Source organism: Pezoporus wallicus, unplaced genomic scaffold (assembly GCF_028554395.1).
Source record: "Pezoporus wallicus isolate ANWC-B61680 ecotype Strahan unplaced genomic scaffold, APGP_CSIRO_Pwel_v1 contig_13520, whole genome shotgun sequence".
Classification (NCBI taxonomy): domain Eukaryota; kingdom Metazoa; phylum Chordata; class Aves; order Psittaciformes; family Psittacidae; genus Pezoporus; species Pezoporus wallicus.
Window position 1 is genome coordinate 1 of NW_026642763.1, and position 13,067 is coordinate 13,067.

General features: G+C 42.0%; 1 protein-coding gene across 1 annotated transcript; it reads right to left on the bottom strand.

Annotated features, from left to right (window-relative positions):
• Window positions 1-903: 903 nt before the first annotated feature.
• Window positions 904-11,203, bottom strand: LOC130611485 (mothers against decapentaplegic homolog 4-like). Its single transcript, XM_057432239.1, has 5 exons — window positions 11,136-11,203; window positions 10,049-10,232; window positions 4,985-5,153; window positions 3,406-3,544; window positions 904-2,253 (listed from the first exon to the last, which is right to left on the bottom strand). The coding sequence occupies exons 1-5, from the start codon at window positions 11,200-11,202 to the stop codon at window positions 2,042-2,044; spliced, it is 771 nt and encodes a 256-aa protein (XP_057288222.1). The 5' UTR covers window position 11,203; the 3' UTR covers window positions 904-2,041.
• Between the last annotated feature and the right edge of the window lie 1,864 nt (window positions 11,204-13,067).

The following is a 13,067-nucleotide window of genomic DNA, read 5'->3' on the forward strand; positions in this document are numbered from 1 at the left end:
GATACGCAGTCCAACCCGAGCAGCAATCTGGGCCTTCTGGGTAACTCCCCCCAGTTTACATACTGGGCATGACATGCTGTGGTATGGAATACCCCTTTGGCTAGTTTGAGTCAGGTGTCCTGTCTCTGCTTCCTCCTGACTTCCCATGCCACTTCTCACTGGCAGAGCTTGAGAGACTGAAAAGTCCTTGATCAGGGTAAGCAATAATTAGCAACAGCTGAAAATATTGGTGTGTTATGAGCCTTGTTCTCAGGCTAAAGTCAAAAACACAGCACTGCACCAGCTACTAAGGAACTCATCCATCATTCTGGCCATTGCCCTTAAGTCATCCAATCTTCCACGCCTAAGATGGAAACAGTGACTGCAGACTTCTTTCTTAAGAATGTCAGTGCATGGGGGGAAGCAACACCTAAGCACTGTGTGTCACAGCCCTCTGCAGATTCCTGAAGCTATACAAGAAACTTGGCAAAAGCTTCTGAATAATCTTTTTTAAGACTTCTACTTATGTTAACCACTACAGCTGTGGTGCCAGGTCAGCTCAGAACAGCATGGTAGGCAGACCAAAGTGGCAGTGCTTGAAAGATTTAAGCTGGAGTCTATGTACTTCTAAGCCTGCTTAACTAAGCTTCAACTCCCTACACATATGCAGAAAAATAAGGAATTCCTGCTCCCTCCTCATACCCCATCAAACAGCCAAAAGAGAGATCCTCAGGACATGCATTTATGGAGAAGCAGTGAAAGTAAGAAAAATTGGACTTGTTTCTTGGCAAGTTGAAAGCAACAGAAATTCCTACCACTATTGGCTGCTGCTATTGGTCTTGCAAAGGAATTTAATCCATTGCTCAAGATCAATGATTTCAAGGTGCAGAATTACATAACAGAAGCAAACCAAATTTATAAACAACAGGGTTTTCATAATTTTATTTATACTACTAACTAGAAAGAAAGCATACATATATTGTACCTGTCATACAGTCAATACATTTGAGGGTTTGGGTTTTTTTCTACTATAAATTCTCTATGCAAAGTCATTGCCAATTGATATCGTCATTGATGGCATAGAGCTTAAAATAACCACGAGGTATAAAAACAAGTTTGCCATCTTGCCCTGAGTGGAAATGGTGAACAGATAGAAAAAAAACCCTGGATCCTAAATACTGATGTAGTATCATACATGATTTAATGGTATATGCAAATAAAAAGTCATTCAACTTTTTAAAATACCTGCCAAGTTTTAATTGAGTAAAATCATAGCAGTCAGTAGTAGTTATGAAAATATGTTCCTGCCATTAGGTACTCATTATGCAATTTCAGTGGCAACCTTGCAGACTGGGTATTTCATGTTATATTTGAGTGCCAACACTGAAAGTATCCATTTCCTTTAATGTTTTAAAACTCATGTGTCTATATAAACAAAAATTTAAGATATCTTTTTTAAAAACTAGTGAAGGAAAAGCCACCTTTCCTTTTCTCACTATTTTAGATCAATGCCAACAACATGTCTCATCCCTCACTGTTGGCAACTCCTTCTACGTTTTAATCTGTAAAAATCATAAGATAGTCAACAAAATAAGTCTTTTATTAACTACTGTTCCCTAAAAAGATCATCACAAATCAGTTGGAATTGTAAAGTTGCTATAAGGTAAGTGTCTGTAACTATTAGAAGGAACTTTCAGATCTAAATATATATATAATATATATTCTGCATACAAAAGGCTCTTGTGAGGCTTACCACCAAGATGCCATAATAGAGAAGGAAAGTTTCAAAGGGAACAAACCAAATACTGTAAAGTCTCTATAAGGCATTTACCTTTCACTTTAAGCCCTGTATTATGACAATTAAATTCTGAAAGTAACTGAAATACAAATTTTGCATGTTCAGTTTCTTTCTGCTAAGAGCAAGGCAGCAAACACATTTCTAAAACCTGGTTTTAGAAGATTAAGCAGAACAGAAATAAAATATATCTTCAGGTTATAAACAGAATTGTATTTTACAATCCACCATCCTCACAATGGTTCACAGCAGTGCAGCAGAGGGATCTTAGTCTAAAGGTTGTGGGTCTGCAATAGGCATGGTATGAAGTACTTCATCTAGAAGCTGGAGGGCACGGTGTAAGTGTATTTCAATCCAGCATGGTGTCTCTTTGATGCTCTGTCTTGGATAATCAGGTCCCCAACCTTTTACAAAACTCATCCTGAGTATGCATAAGCGGCGAAGGTCATCTACACCAATTCCAGCAGCAGCTGACAAACCTAAACAGGAAAGGTTTCAAGTAAGTGTTCACAGATGTGTTCTTTTATCTTTGTTTAGCCATTCCCATTTACTTGTCTCTTCCCATACAGTGCTCTCTACCACAGCCAAAGCCAATCCACATTTCTAGGTCTCTATTATTTTGTATTTCTTCCAATTAATTTTTTTTCATCATTCTGCAATCTGGAAAGGCTGCTGAAATAGAAAACTCCATATAATAAAGCAGACATGATGAAACACAATGTCTTATGTGATACAAGGCATGTAAACATTATTTAGGAAATGCAGTCAGAAAATATTTATTCTTGAGGTTTGCACATGCTGCATTTTCACCATAAGAATTCAGACTGACCACCTGCAGGAAGCTTGATTTCCAAATGACACTACTTACATGTAATAAAATTAAAATACTAATACAGCTAGCAAACTTCAAATCACAAGTATGGTCAAGACAAAAGTTAAATACAAAAAGCAATTTGTAGGATAGCTGGAAAGAACCACGAGGAATCCAGGAAACACTATAGCACATAAAGCAGCCAGAGATATGCAAGTACTTACGCTTTTAAAAGTATTTAGGTACAATCTAGAATTCATTAACTATGAAAACTCTAGCCCAGAATGACTTAAAAAAAGAGAGAGAAGAGAAAGAGAAAAATACTCTCTTCTTCACACTCTCTTCTTCCTCTTCTCAAGAATCTTAATATTATGTTTTCCTAAACCTAGTCAAGAACTTTGTCACCCAGTAATCCCATTGTTTTGAGTAACATTCTATGAGCTTAGATTTCAAAGATCATTTTTCAGGCTTGGGTCTAAGCAGCCAAAAGTATCTTTGTTTAAAGTAATAGGGTATGCTATTTGATCTTGTATGTAATGTGCTTTCTGTGGTAGTGCAACGCTTCTTGCAGTACAGTAAGCAGCCACTTCCCTATCCAATATTCCCTGAAGACTACAGAGTGAAAACTGATGTGAAACAGGTACAGAGTGAATTAATACAGTGACCAGGATGCCACCCACCCCAATACTGCTACCTCACTCCCAGTTTATTTGTACTGTTGCGAGGGCAGCGGGTGGGGATGTGTGCTGTTATGAGGGATTGCTCTGTTACATATTTTCAGGTAAAGAAAAAAAGGAGACCAAGCAGTTAATGTACTTACTAATGGCTGGGGCTATTCCACCTACTGATCCTGGTCCAGGGATGTTTCCTGCTACTGCTGCAGCTTGAGCAGCAGCAGCAGCTTGGGCAGTGGCAGCCTGCTGTTGCATCTGACGATGACACTGGCGTAAGTCAAACACCTTTAAAAAAAAACAAACAAAAACAAACCAACAAACAAACACCACAAAAACAAACCAACAAACAAAAAACCCCCCCCCCCCCCCCCCCCCCCCCAAAAAAAAAAAAAATTAACTATGTAGACTTACCAAAATCAATGAAGGAAAGAATCCCTCAACTCCCACCCCTAATAATCTGGACCTCTCTGCTTTCCCAAAACAGACTTCTACAGTCTCACCATATACCTGGGTAAAAGCAAACCTGCCTTGACTACTTGAATTTCTAACAGAAATAATCCATTAAAGGTGTTTCTTAGAAACTCTTCTCATACAACGTTACAACCACTGGCAATTCCAGAACCTGGCTGAGCTGAGCAGGCTAAAGCAGTTCCCTATGTGGGACTGACTACAGGATCAAAGTCTGAAGGATACTACAAGTTGATAAAATCCCAACTTTTTAGTTAAATTCCAAGATTTCCACAAAATAGGCATGTAAATAAAAAGAAGCCAATAAATCCTGCTTAAATTTGTCAGACTTTGTTCTTCGTTACTGCCTTACTGAAATGCGTTAGTCTATTTAGAAGAAATACCAATTGATAGGCCTGAAGTTTCATTTCAGCAGCTAGGTTTGAGTTTGATGGCATTTTATATCTTTGTGATCAGGCTTGGCACTAATATATAAAGGAACGCTGTTCTCATAGTAGAAAGCTTGTGTGTAGAGGCTGTTGGGGTCTCTTTCACTTTCATTACATAGCCTGCCTGCAAAACTGAAGATAAAAAACCTCAACCAACCAACCAAAAAAACCCAAGAAAACACCCCTAGAACAGTAAAAACCCCCCACCACCCACAAAATAAAACAACAAACCCCAACCAACCAAAAAAACCCAAAAACCCAAAACCCCCCAAAACTAAAAACTGCCACACACTTCAAGCAGCTTCTCTCTAATTCAAGAATGATTTTTTTTTTTTTTTAACAAGTGTGACTTGTCTTAAAGTCCAGCAGAGGCACATCCAAATAAGAATCTCCTGAAAATAATTTGTTTCCATGCAACTTAGTGCCCTCTGGATCACTTCAGGTTTGTAACACTTTAAAACACACTTTATGTTTCTGCACTTACACAGACTTTCCCAACTTCTCTTGCTTTGGAGAGAGAGTAAAGCGATAATCTATGCTAAAAAATTTAATAGTAGTAGTTAATTTAAAACTGTAAGGTTAAAAGTATAACAACTGATATCAAGACTGATGAAATACAAAATTAGTTACTTTTGTAGTAGCTAGATGAGAGAATTTAGAATAATTCTAAAAAGTCATCTTAAGTGACTTGTAAATAAATTCTCCTTTTAAAAACCCTAAAAATTTCCATTTGACATTTATTTCAGTGTCTCATAGCTTCCCTAATGTTTACAAGAACCAAATGTATGCAATTTCCCCCACAATTTTCATCTAGGAAGATCAAACCAACCTTTATATATGCACTTGGGTAAATCTTGTGAACAGCATCCCCTGGTGCACGCCCTGCTTCTCTATCCAGGTAGTAACTCTGAACAAAGACTGCATGGTCACTGAGGCATCTAACCCACACATCACCTTCTCCTTTGCACTCCAGCTGCACACCTTTACCTATGTGCAACCTTAAAAAGAAAAACAGTTCCAATACATCTCTGTATACATACGATATAACTCAGACCTTTACTAAATAAACATAAGTCTCCAGCACTTGGTCATCCGTGGTGCCTTAATTTATACTCCACTCACCCAAGGATTTCAAACTGTAGTTATTATCTTAAGTGCAAGTTAGTAGATAGTTACACAAAACCATAAAGTAAAAAACCAACTGTAATACCACACAAAGATCTACATGAAACATTGCATGCAGAAGTAGGGATATTGAAGTAGCAACTACTGCACTCATTGACAGTACAGAAGTACAAAGCTGCAATACCAAAGAACTTCAGTTCTGTTCAGAAGTGTAAAATCCCACAAGTACTCCAGTATAGAAAGTCACTCAAGTACATACACAAAGCCGCATTTTAATGCAGTGTAGGACCACCAGAAACCCCCACTCAGCAAGGAAGCGCAAGTATAAATGGTATGCAGATATTATAATTAGTTCCTGGAAATCTCATAAATATGTAAATAATTTCCTGGAAAATCTGTAAATATGCATGAGTATGCTAAATATATAGCTGCTGTAGGCAAGTAACAGGTGCGCTCACATTTGTGAAACAATTTGCGTGTGCCCGCAGGGCTGCAATAAAGAATGCCTGCTTTCTAAAACTCCAAATCGAGTCTTAGAAAGATTCTCTGACCAACTTTTACAGTAACACAATAACTGTATGTTCGTTTGCATCACGTTATAGCAATCTAGCATTTTGCTTGTCACAATGCGATGCTTCTGAAGATACAGAATAATTTCCTTCCTTTTTATTTCAAAGAGGAAAAAAAGTTGCAAGACTGCTCTGGTTCTCTGTGCTTCTACAAAGCCCAGCACATGCACAATGAGAATGAATGAAAATCCAACTAGGTCTCAATCAACCTTCCTTTGCTCCTTTGAAAAATCTATATATTGCAGTTATTCTCACATTACTCTCGCATGAAGAGCTAAATTCATCTGCAGGGAATGCGCATTCCGCAGCAGAGCAGGGGCCGACAGGTAGGTTTTCCTGAGCCAGGGAAACCCCAGGGGCGAGAGCCAGCAGCTTGCACGAGAGTAGCTTAAGTGTTGTGGGCGGGGCCAGAAGTAACGGGGCCCCACCCCCACCCTCCACCAGCAATTACAGGGAGCGCTGTGAACAGAGTGCAGCGATAAGGGCGTGTAGGGAGGGCATCTTTTCGAAGTACAGATTCCACAGGCCACCTGTACAAGTTGTGGCATTCGTTCTACCTGACTCTCAAGGCAGAACAGGGGGCACTCATCGGAAAGCAAAGGCTGCAGCTCCAGCAGGGGGTTCTGCACTGTCTACCCGGGGTGACTAATGCCTTCACCCAGAAGGAGCCCCGAAGGGAGCAGCTGCAGTGCAGACCTCAGGCTACAGGAGGTGCCTAGACCCTTCTCTTGGGGCAGGGACAGGCAGCATACCTGCCCCCAAATGGTGTGCCCAGGTGGAGAACTTCCTGCAGAAGGTGGCTGAGCTGAAGGAGGCAGTGAGGAAGTTGAGAAGCATCAGGGAGGCTGAGGAGGAGTTAGACGCTTGGTTCCAAGTGCAGTCAATAGTCAAGCTGCTGCCAAGCAGACAAAACCTCTCCCAGCAGCACACATAGAAGAAAGGGAGTCCAATAATGAAGGGGAATGGAAGCTTGCAACAGCAAGGACCAGAAGGAGGAAGAGACTTCCCCTGACGCCACTGGTGCCCTTGCAGAAGCAATTCACTGCTCTGCAGGTCAATGATGAAAGACCCATCACAGCAGGACAGACACTGAGGTAAGTATGGCAGCCCAGTCTGCACCACAGATAACAAGCACAACTAGGAAAAGGAAAAGGTGAAGGGTGATAGTAGTAGGTGACTCACTTCTGAGGGGTAGAGAGGCACCCATTTTTCAGCCTGATGCTGCTTACTGGGGGTTCACATCAGGGATGTCACAGAGAGACTACCAAGCCTCATACAGCCCACTGACTATTACCCGCTGCTGCTGTTTCACATAGGCACTGCAGATAGTCCTCACACTACTCCTGGCTCTATCAAAGATTACAGAGCACTGGGAGCGGTGGCAAGGGATGCTGGAGCACAGGTAGTTTGTTGTTTTGTTGTTTTTGTTTTTTTTTTTTATTTTTGCCATCAATCCCCCCAGTCAAAGGGAAGTGGCTCCAAAGGGCCAATGGAATCTGGCAATTGCCTGGGAAAAGGGTATGAGGAGCTGAATGGTGTCTCCACCATCCATTGCCCCAGAGATGAGTGGGAAAGAACTGAGATAAGACTCATCTGTCCATTATCTTGAGGATTGGTGTGAGGAATTGCTGCCCATTATCCCAAGGATTGCTGCAGACAGGTGCAGCTGAAGAGCTGGCTGCAAGACCAGGGAAACTGGCCCACCAAGAATGTGCAATATGTCACATTAAGAACAGAGGTGCTCCCCCCCCGCCCCTCCCCCAGCTCATTATAAAGGGGGGAAAAGTTAATCACCAAAAGAAGAGATCGCCATGAGGACAACTCCAGAAGCACACCTTCAAAGAGACATCGCCATGTAGGCAACTCCATCAGGGCAGCTACATGAGCGTACCTTCAAGGGGACAACTCCAGAAGGACACCTCCTTGAGGACACCCACCTCCAACGACTACTACAGACTCTTGGAGACGCTCTGCTCTGACACTGACTATGGACCCTGGAGCACTCCCACCACCTCAGATGACGACGGATCCCCAGGACACCGCTGGATCCATGGTGGTGACTACCTCCCTCTCTCTCTGCACCCCAAATCCTAGCTTCTTTTCTCTTTTTTTTCCCCAATCTGTCCTATTGCTATCCCCTTTATTAAAATAACTTCCCTTTTTTATAATAATTGTCTTTTTGTAATAAATCAAATTACGGTACTTGACCTCATTTGCGTCTTAATTTCACTCTTAGGATTATGAACAAAACAGGGTCCGACACTGGGGTTTTCTCCAGCGCTCAACATGGAACAGAACAGAAGCAAAGACATACCAATTGCTAACTCAGTACTAGGACCTTCCGAGCATGCGCAAGCACTGAGGTCATTCAGTAAGCACAAGGAGGAAGACCATCAGCGACCACCAGAGACCCCCCACTCAGCAAGAAAATGCACGTGTAAACAGAATGCACATGTTATAATTAGTTCCTGGAAGTCTCATGAATATGTAAATAATTTTCATAGAAAAACTGTAAATATGCACGAGTATGATAAATATATAACTGCTGCTGGCAAGTAATGGGTGAACTCACCTTTGCAAAATGATTCATGTGTGCACCCAGCGCTGCAATAAAGAATGCTGCTTTCTAAAACTCCCAATTGAGTCTTAGAGAGTTTCTCTGACTATCATCATCATCACAGCTTGACTTCGCAAACGAAGATTTGGGAAGGGCTTTACCCACGCTTACTACAAGCGTGCTGATGACTAAAAAGGCCGATGTGGTATAGGCAAATCTCTGACTAACTATTATGGTAACAGCACGACACCCTTGTCTCTAAACTGGAGAGACAAATTTGATGGATAGACCACCACACGCATAAAGAACTGGCTGGATGGCCACATGCTGAAAGTTGTGGTTAGCGGCTCAATGTCCAAATGGAGACCAGTAACAAGCGATGTGCCTCATGGGTCAACACTGGGACTGCTGCTGTTCAACATCTTTGTTGGCAACATGGACAGTGTGATTGAGTGCACCCTCAGCAAGTTTACTGATGACACCAAGCTGTGTGGTGCAGTCAACACACTGGAGGGATGCCATCCAGAGGGACCTTGACAGGCTGGAGAGGTGGGCCAGTGCAAACCTCATGAATTTCAAGAAGGCCAAATGCAAGGTCCCGCACATGGGTCAAGACAATCCCAAGCACAGCTGCAGGCTGGGCAGAGACTGGATTGAGAGCAGCCATGAGAAGAAGGACTTGAGGGTGTTGATTGACAAGCAGCTCAACATGAGCCAGCAGTGTGCACCTGCAGCCCAGAAAACCAACTGCATTCAGGGCTGCTTCAAAAGGAGCGTGGCCAGCAGGTCAAGGGAGGTGATTCTTCCTCTCTGCTCTCGTGAGACCCCAGCTCTGGGGGCCCCATAAGAGATATGTGGACCTGCTTTAGTGAGTACAGAGGAGGGACATGAAGATGCTCTGAGGGCTGGAGCACCTTTCCTATGAAGACAGGCTGAGAGTTGGGCTTCCTCAGCCTGGAGAAGAGAAGGCTGCATGGAGACCTTATAACATTCTTCCAATAGCTAAAGGGGGCCTATAAGAAATCTGGAGAGGGGCTTTTTACAAGGGCCTGTAGTGACAGGACAATGGGAAATGGCTTTTAACGGAAAGAGGGTAAATTTATATTAGACATTGGAAGAAATTACTCCCTGTGAGGGTGGCGAGACACTGGCACATGTTTCCCAGAGAACCTGTGGCTGCCCCAACTCTGGCAGTGTTCAAGGCTGGGTTGGAGGGGGCTTTGAGCAACCTGGTCTAGTGGAAGGTGCCCCTGCTCAGGACAGGAGGGGTGGATCTGGATGATCATTAAGGTCCCTTCCAACCCTAACCATTCTAGGATTCTATAATAATAGCACAAGTTGCTAATTTTTCCTGGATGGCACAACCTTTGAGAGCAATGAAAAACAAAATGCTATGGCAAAGCACTGAAGGTCTTTGTCACACAGGTCACATTTTGAATGTATTACAGTAGTGGCTTAAAAAGATATACTCTGTATAGCGGACTATACAGAGTATGTCTCTTTTTTATATCTATTACCTATAGGTTAATTCAGTTAAAAGAAAGATACCAAACTAATTTTCAAAGGGAAGCACACACTGAAGGGAAAACAAGACGTTAGCAAATACCACAGACAGCTGGAGCTTTTGGGCTCTGCAGAATACCTTGCTCTCTCAATAGCTTCTGTTCTATGCACGTTGGAAAGCTGGCCCAGGCAAAAACGGTCTCCTCCAGAAGGATCCACATATCCATCAACAGTAACAATTGGACAGCTTGAAGGGACCTTAAATGTTTCTCCAACTTGCACATCCATTTCAAAATATGCGATTGAACACCAATACTCTGGAGCTAAAGAATATATACTATTAACTCATTGAAAGGCAGAAAACATCCCTATAAACCCATTCCAGACAATCAATTAAGCCTTCTGCAACTGCATTTGTCATTCAGAGTAAGAGTGCACATTCACATAAGCAAGTTCAGATAGACAAAGACATGTCTGCTAGCACAGAAAACCACAACATTCTACAATGAACACGGACTTGTTGCTTTTATTTGAGCACATACCAATAAAAGCGGGTTTTGTAGTTATGACCTTATAGGTCTTTGTACAGTTTATTATTCCAGTTAGATTTTGCAAGTCATCTGCATTCCTACACCTTATGACTATTGCTTGATTTTGTCATCCTTCAGCATAAGTAATACATATACAGGGAGCCCAAAGAAGCTGTGGCTTCCCCATCCCTGGAAGTGTTCAAGGACAGGTTGGATGGGGCTTTGAGCAACCTGGTCTAGTAGAAGGCATCCCTGCATATAGCAGGGGGTTGGAACTAGATGAGCTTTAAGGTCACTTCCAACCCAAATCATTCAATGATTCTACATGCCTATTCATGACTAGGCTGACAGAAACTAACTCTGAAACAGATGTGGTTTAAGATGTAAGAGAAACTACCTTCTAGGTGAATTCAGTTTTCTCTGTCACAAAATGGTTCCTTCCCCTTCCTTTCTCCCCTTCTGAATATGTATCTCACAAATTTCAGAGTACTTGATACAAAAAAAAAAACAAACCAACAAAACCAACCAACCAAACAAAATGACACAAAAAAAAACAACCAAAAAACCCCCAAACAAAAACTACAAAAAACAAACAAAAAAACCAACCCCAAACCAACAAAAATACCCCAACCCAGACTTAAACCAGAAAGTTAGCAGCTTCCACAATATTAGCATTACATGTTAGATTCTACTTACCAGGATGATTTGATATAGGAGGCTGGAATGCAAGTTCATTGTGAACTGGCCCTTTAAAAGAAAACATGCAGTTTATTTTACATGAGGAATAATAAGGTTTTCTTTCTTGTTTTCCTACAAAAAAAATAAAAGACTTGTGAGGATGCCACATGTTAGGAAACTCATCAATTTATGAATCACTTGGCAAAATCTGACAGGGGAGAAAAACACTCACAGAAAATTACACTCATAAAGTTTTCCTAAAAACTCAGAAGTCAAGTAGAGCAAAGATCTCTATTAGTATCCCAGAAAGAAAGGCTGCATGCTGCTCAAGCCAGACCAAGCACCAGGAGAAAGCAGAAACCAGACTTAGCAGAGATGTAACAGAAATAGGACTTAAACTTCACATCTGCCCCCGAATTGGGCAAGGAAAGAATCATTCTTGTCCTGGGTTCAGCTGTAACACTTATTTTTCTCCTTAGTTACTAGTGCAGTGCTGTGTTTTTGACTTTAGTCTGACAGCAACGTTGATAACACCAATATTCTTAGTTGTTGCTAAGTAACTCTTACTCCAATCAAGGACATTTTCAGTCTCATGCTCTGAAAGTGAGGAGGGGCACAAGAAGCTGGGAGGGAGCAGAGACAGGACACCTGACCCAAACTAGCCAAAGGGGTATTCCATACCACAGCACATCATGCCCAGGATATAAAGCGGGGGGAGGTACCCAGGAGGCCCAGATCACTCCTTGGGTCGGGCTGGGTATCAGTCAGCGGGTGGTGAGCAATTGCATTGTGCATCACTTCTGTTCATTGTTTTCTTTTCCTATTTCCCTTTTAGTTTTATATTTTCTCCTCGTGTTATTTCCCTTATCATTATTATTATTGGTGGTAGAAGTAGTAGTTTTGTATTATACCTTAGTTACTGGACTGCTCTTAGCTCAACCCATAGGATTTACATTCTTTCAATTCTCCTCCCCATCCCTCTGGAAGCAGGGGGGGAAGAAGGCAGGAGTGATCAAGCAGCTGTGTGGTTCTGAGTTACTGGCTGAGCTTAAACCACAACACTAGAACAGTGTTGTGTTTTGGCTTTTGTCTGAGAACAATGCTGTTAACACACCAACGTTTTAGTTGTTGCTAAGTAATGCTTACTCTGATCAAGGATTTTTCAGTCTTGTGCTGTGCCAGTGAGGAGGGGCACAAGAAGTCGGGAGGGAACAGAGACAGGACACCTGTCCCACACTAGCCAAAGGGGTATTCCATACCACAGCACATCATGCCCAGTATATAAAGTGGGGGGAGTTACCTGGAAGGGACCAATCGCTGTTCGGGTCAGGCTGGGTATTGGTGGGTGTGTGGATTATGCATCACTTGTGTTTATTGTTCCCCCCCCCCGCCTTTTTTATATTCTCTACCCCTGTTACTTCCCTTATAATTATAATTAGTAGTAGTTTTATATTATGCTTTATTTATTGGACTGTTCTCATCTCAACCCATAGGGTTTACCATCTTTCAGTTCTTCTCCCCATCCCGCCGAGGGACTTGGGGTGGTGGGGGGAAGTGAGCAAGCAGCTTCGTGGCTCTTCCAAGTTGCCGGCTGGGCTTAAAGCACGACAACTGTATGGAGGCATGTGATATACATCTGTCAGAAACCACACTTCATCATTTATCAATCACAGAATAAGTTGCCCAGCATGCTATGGACTTGACCATGAGAAACACTCCCTGAAGACTGAAAAAAGCCCTAGAGAACTCATTTTCTAAAAAAAAATAAAACAAAAACCCACAAAAAAACAAACCAACAAACAAAAAACCCACCCCCCACAAAAAAACAAGACAAAGCCCACAAGCAAATAAAAAAAAACCAAACAACCAAAAAAACAAAAAGCCAAAAAGCCAAAACTGAATACTGTCTTGGTATCAGTCAGCTTATCCTCTCCACTTTCATAAACTAAC

Bases quoted from the DNA above. Each gene is read 5' to 3' on its own strand.
- LOC130611485 (XM_057432239.1), bottom strand. From the start codon at position 11,202: ATGTTTTCTTTTAAAGGGCCAGTTCACAATGAACTTGCATTCCAGCCT. The intron at 3,545-4,984 runs GTTGGTTTGATC...TTTTTTTTAAAG, and splicing joins ACCCAAGTGCATATATAAAG to GTGTTTGACTTACGCCAGTG. The intron at 2,254-3,405 runs GTAAGTACATTA...TTTCCTGTTTAG, and splicing joins TGGAATAGCCCCAGCCATTA to GTTTGTCAGCTGCTGCTGGA.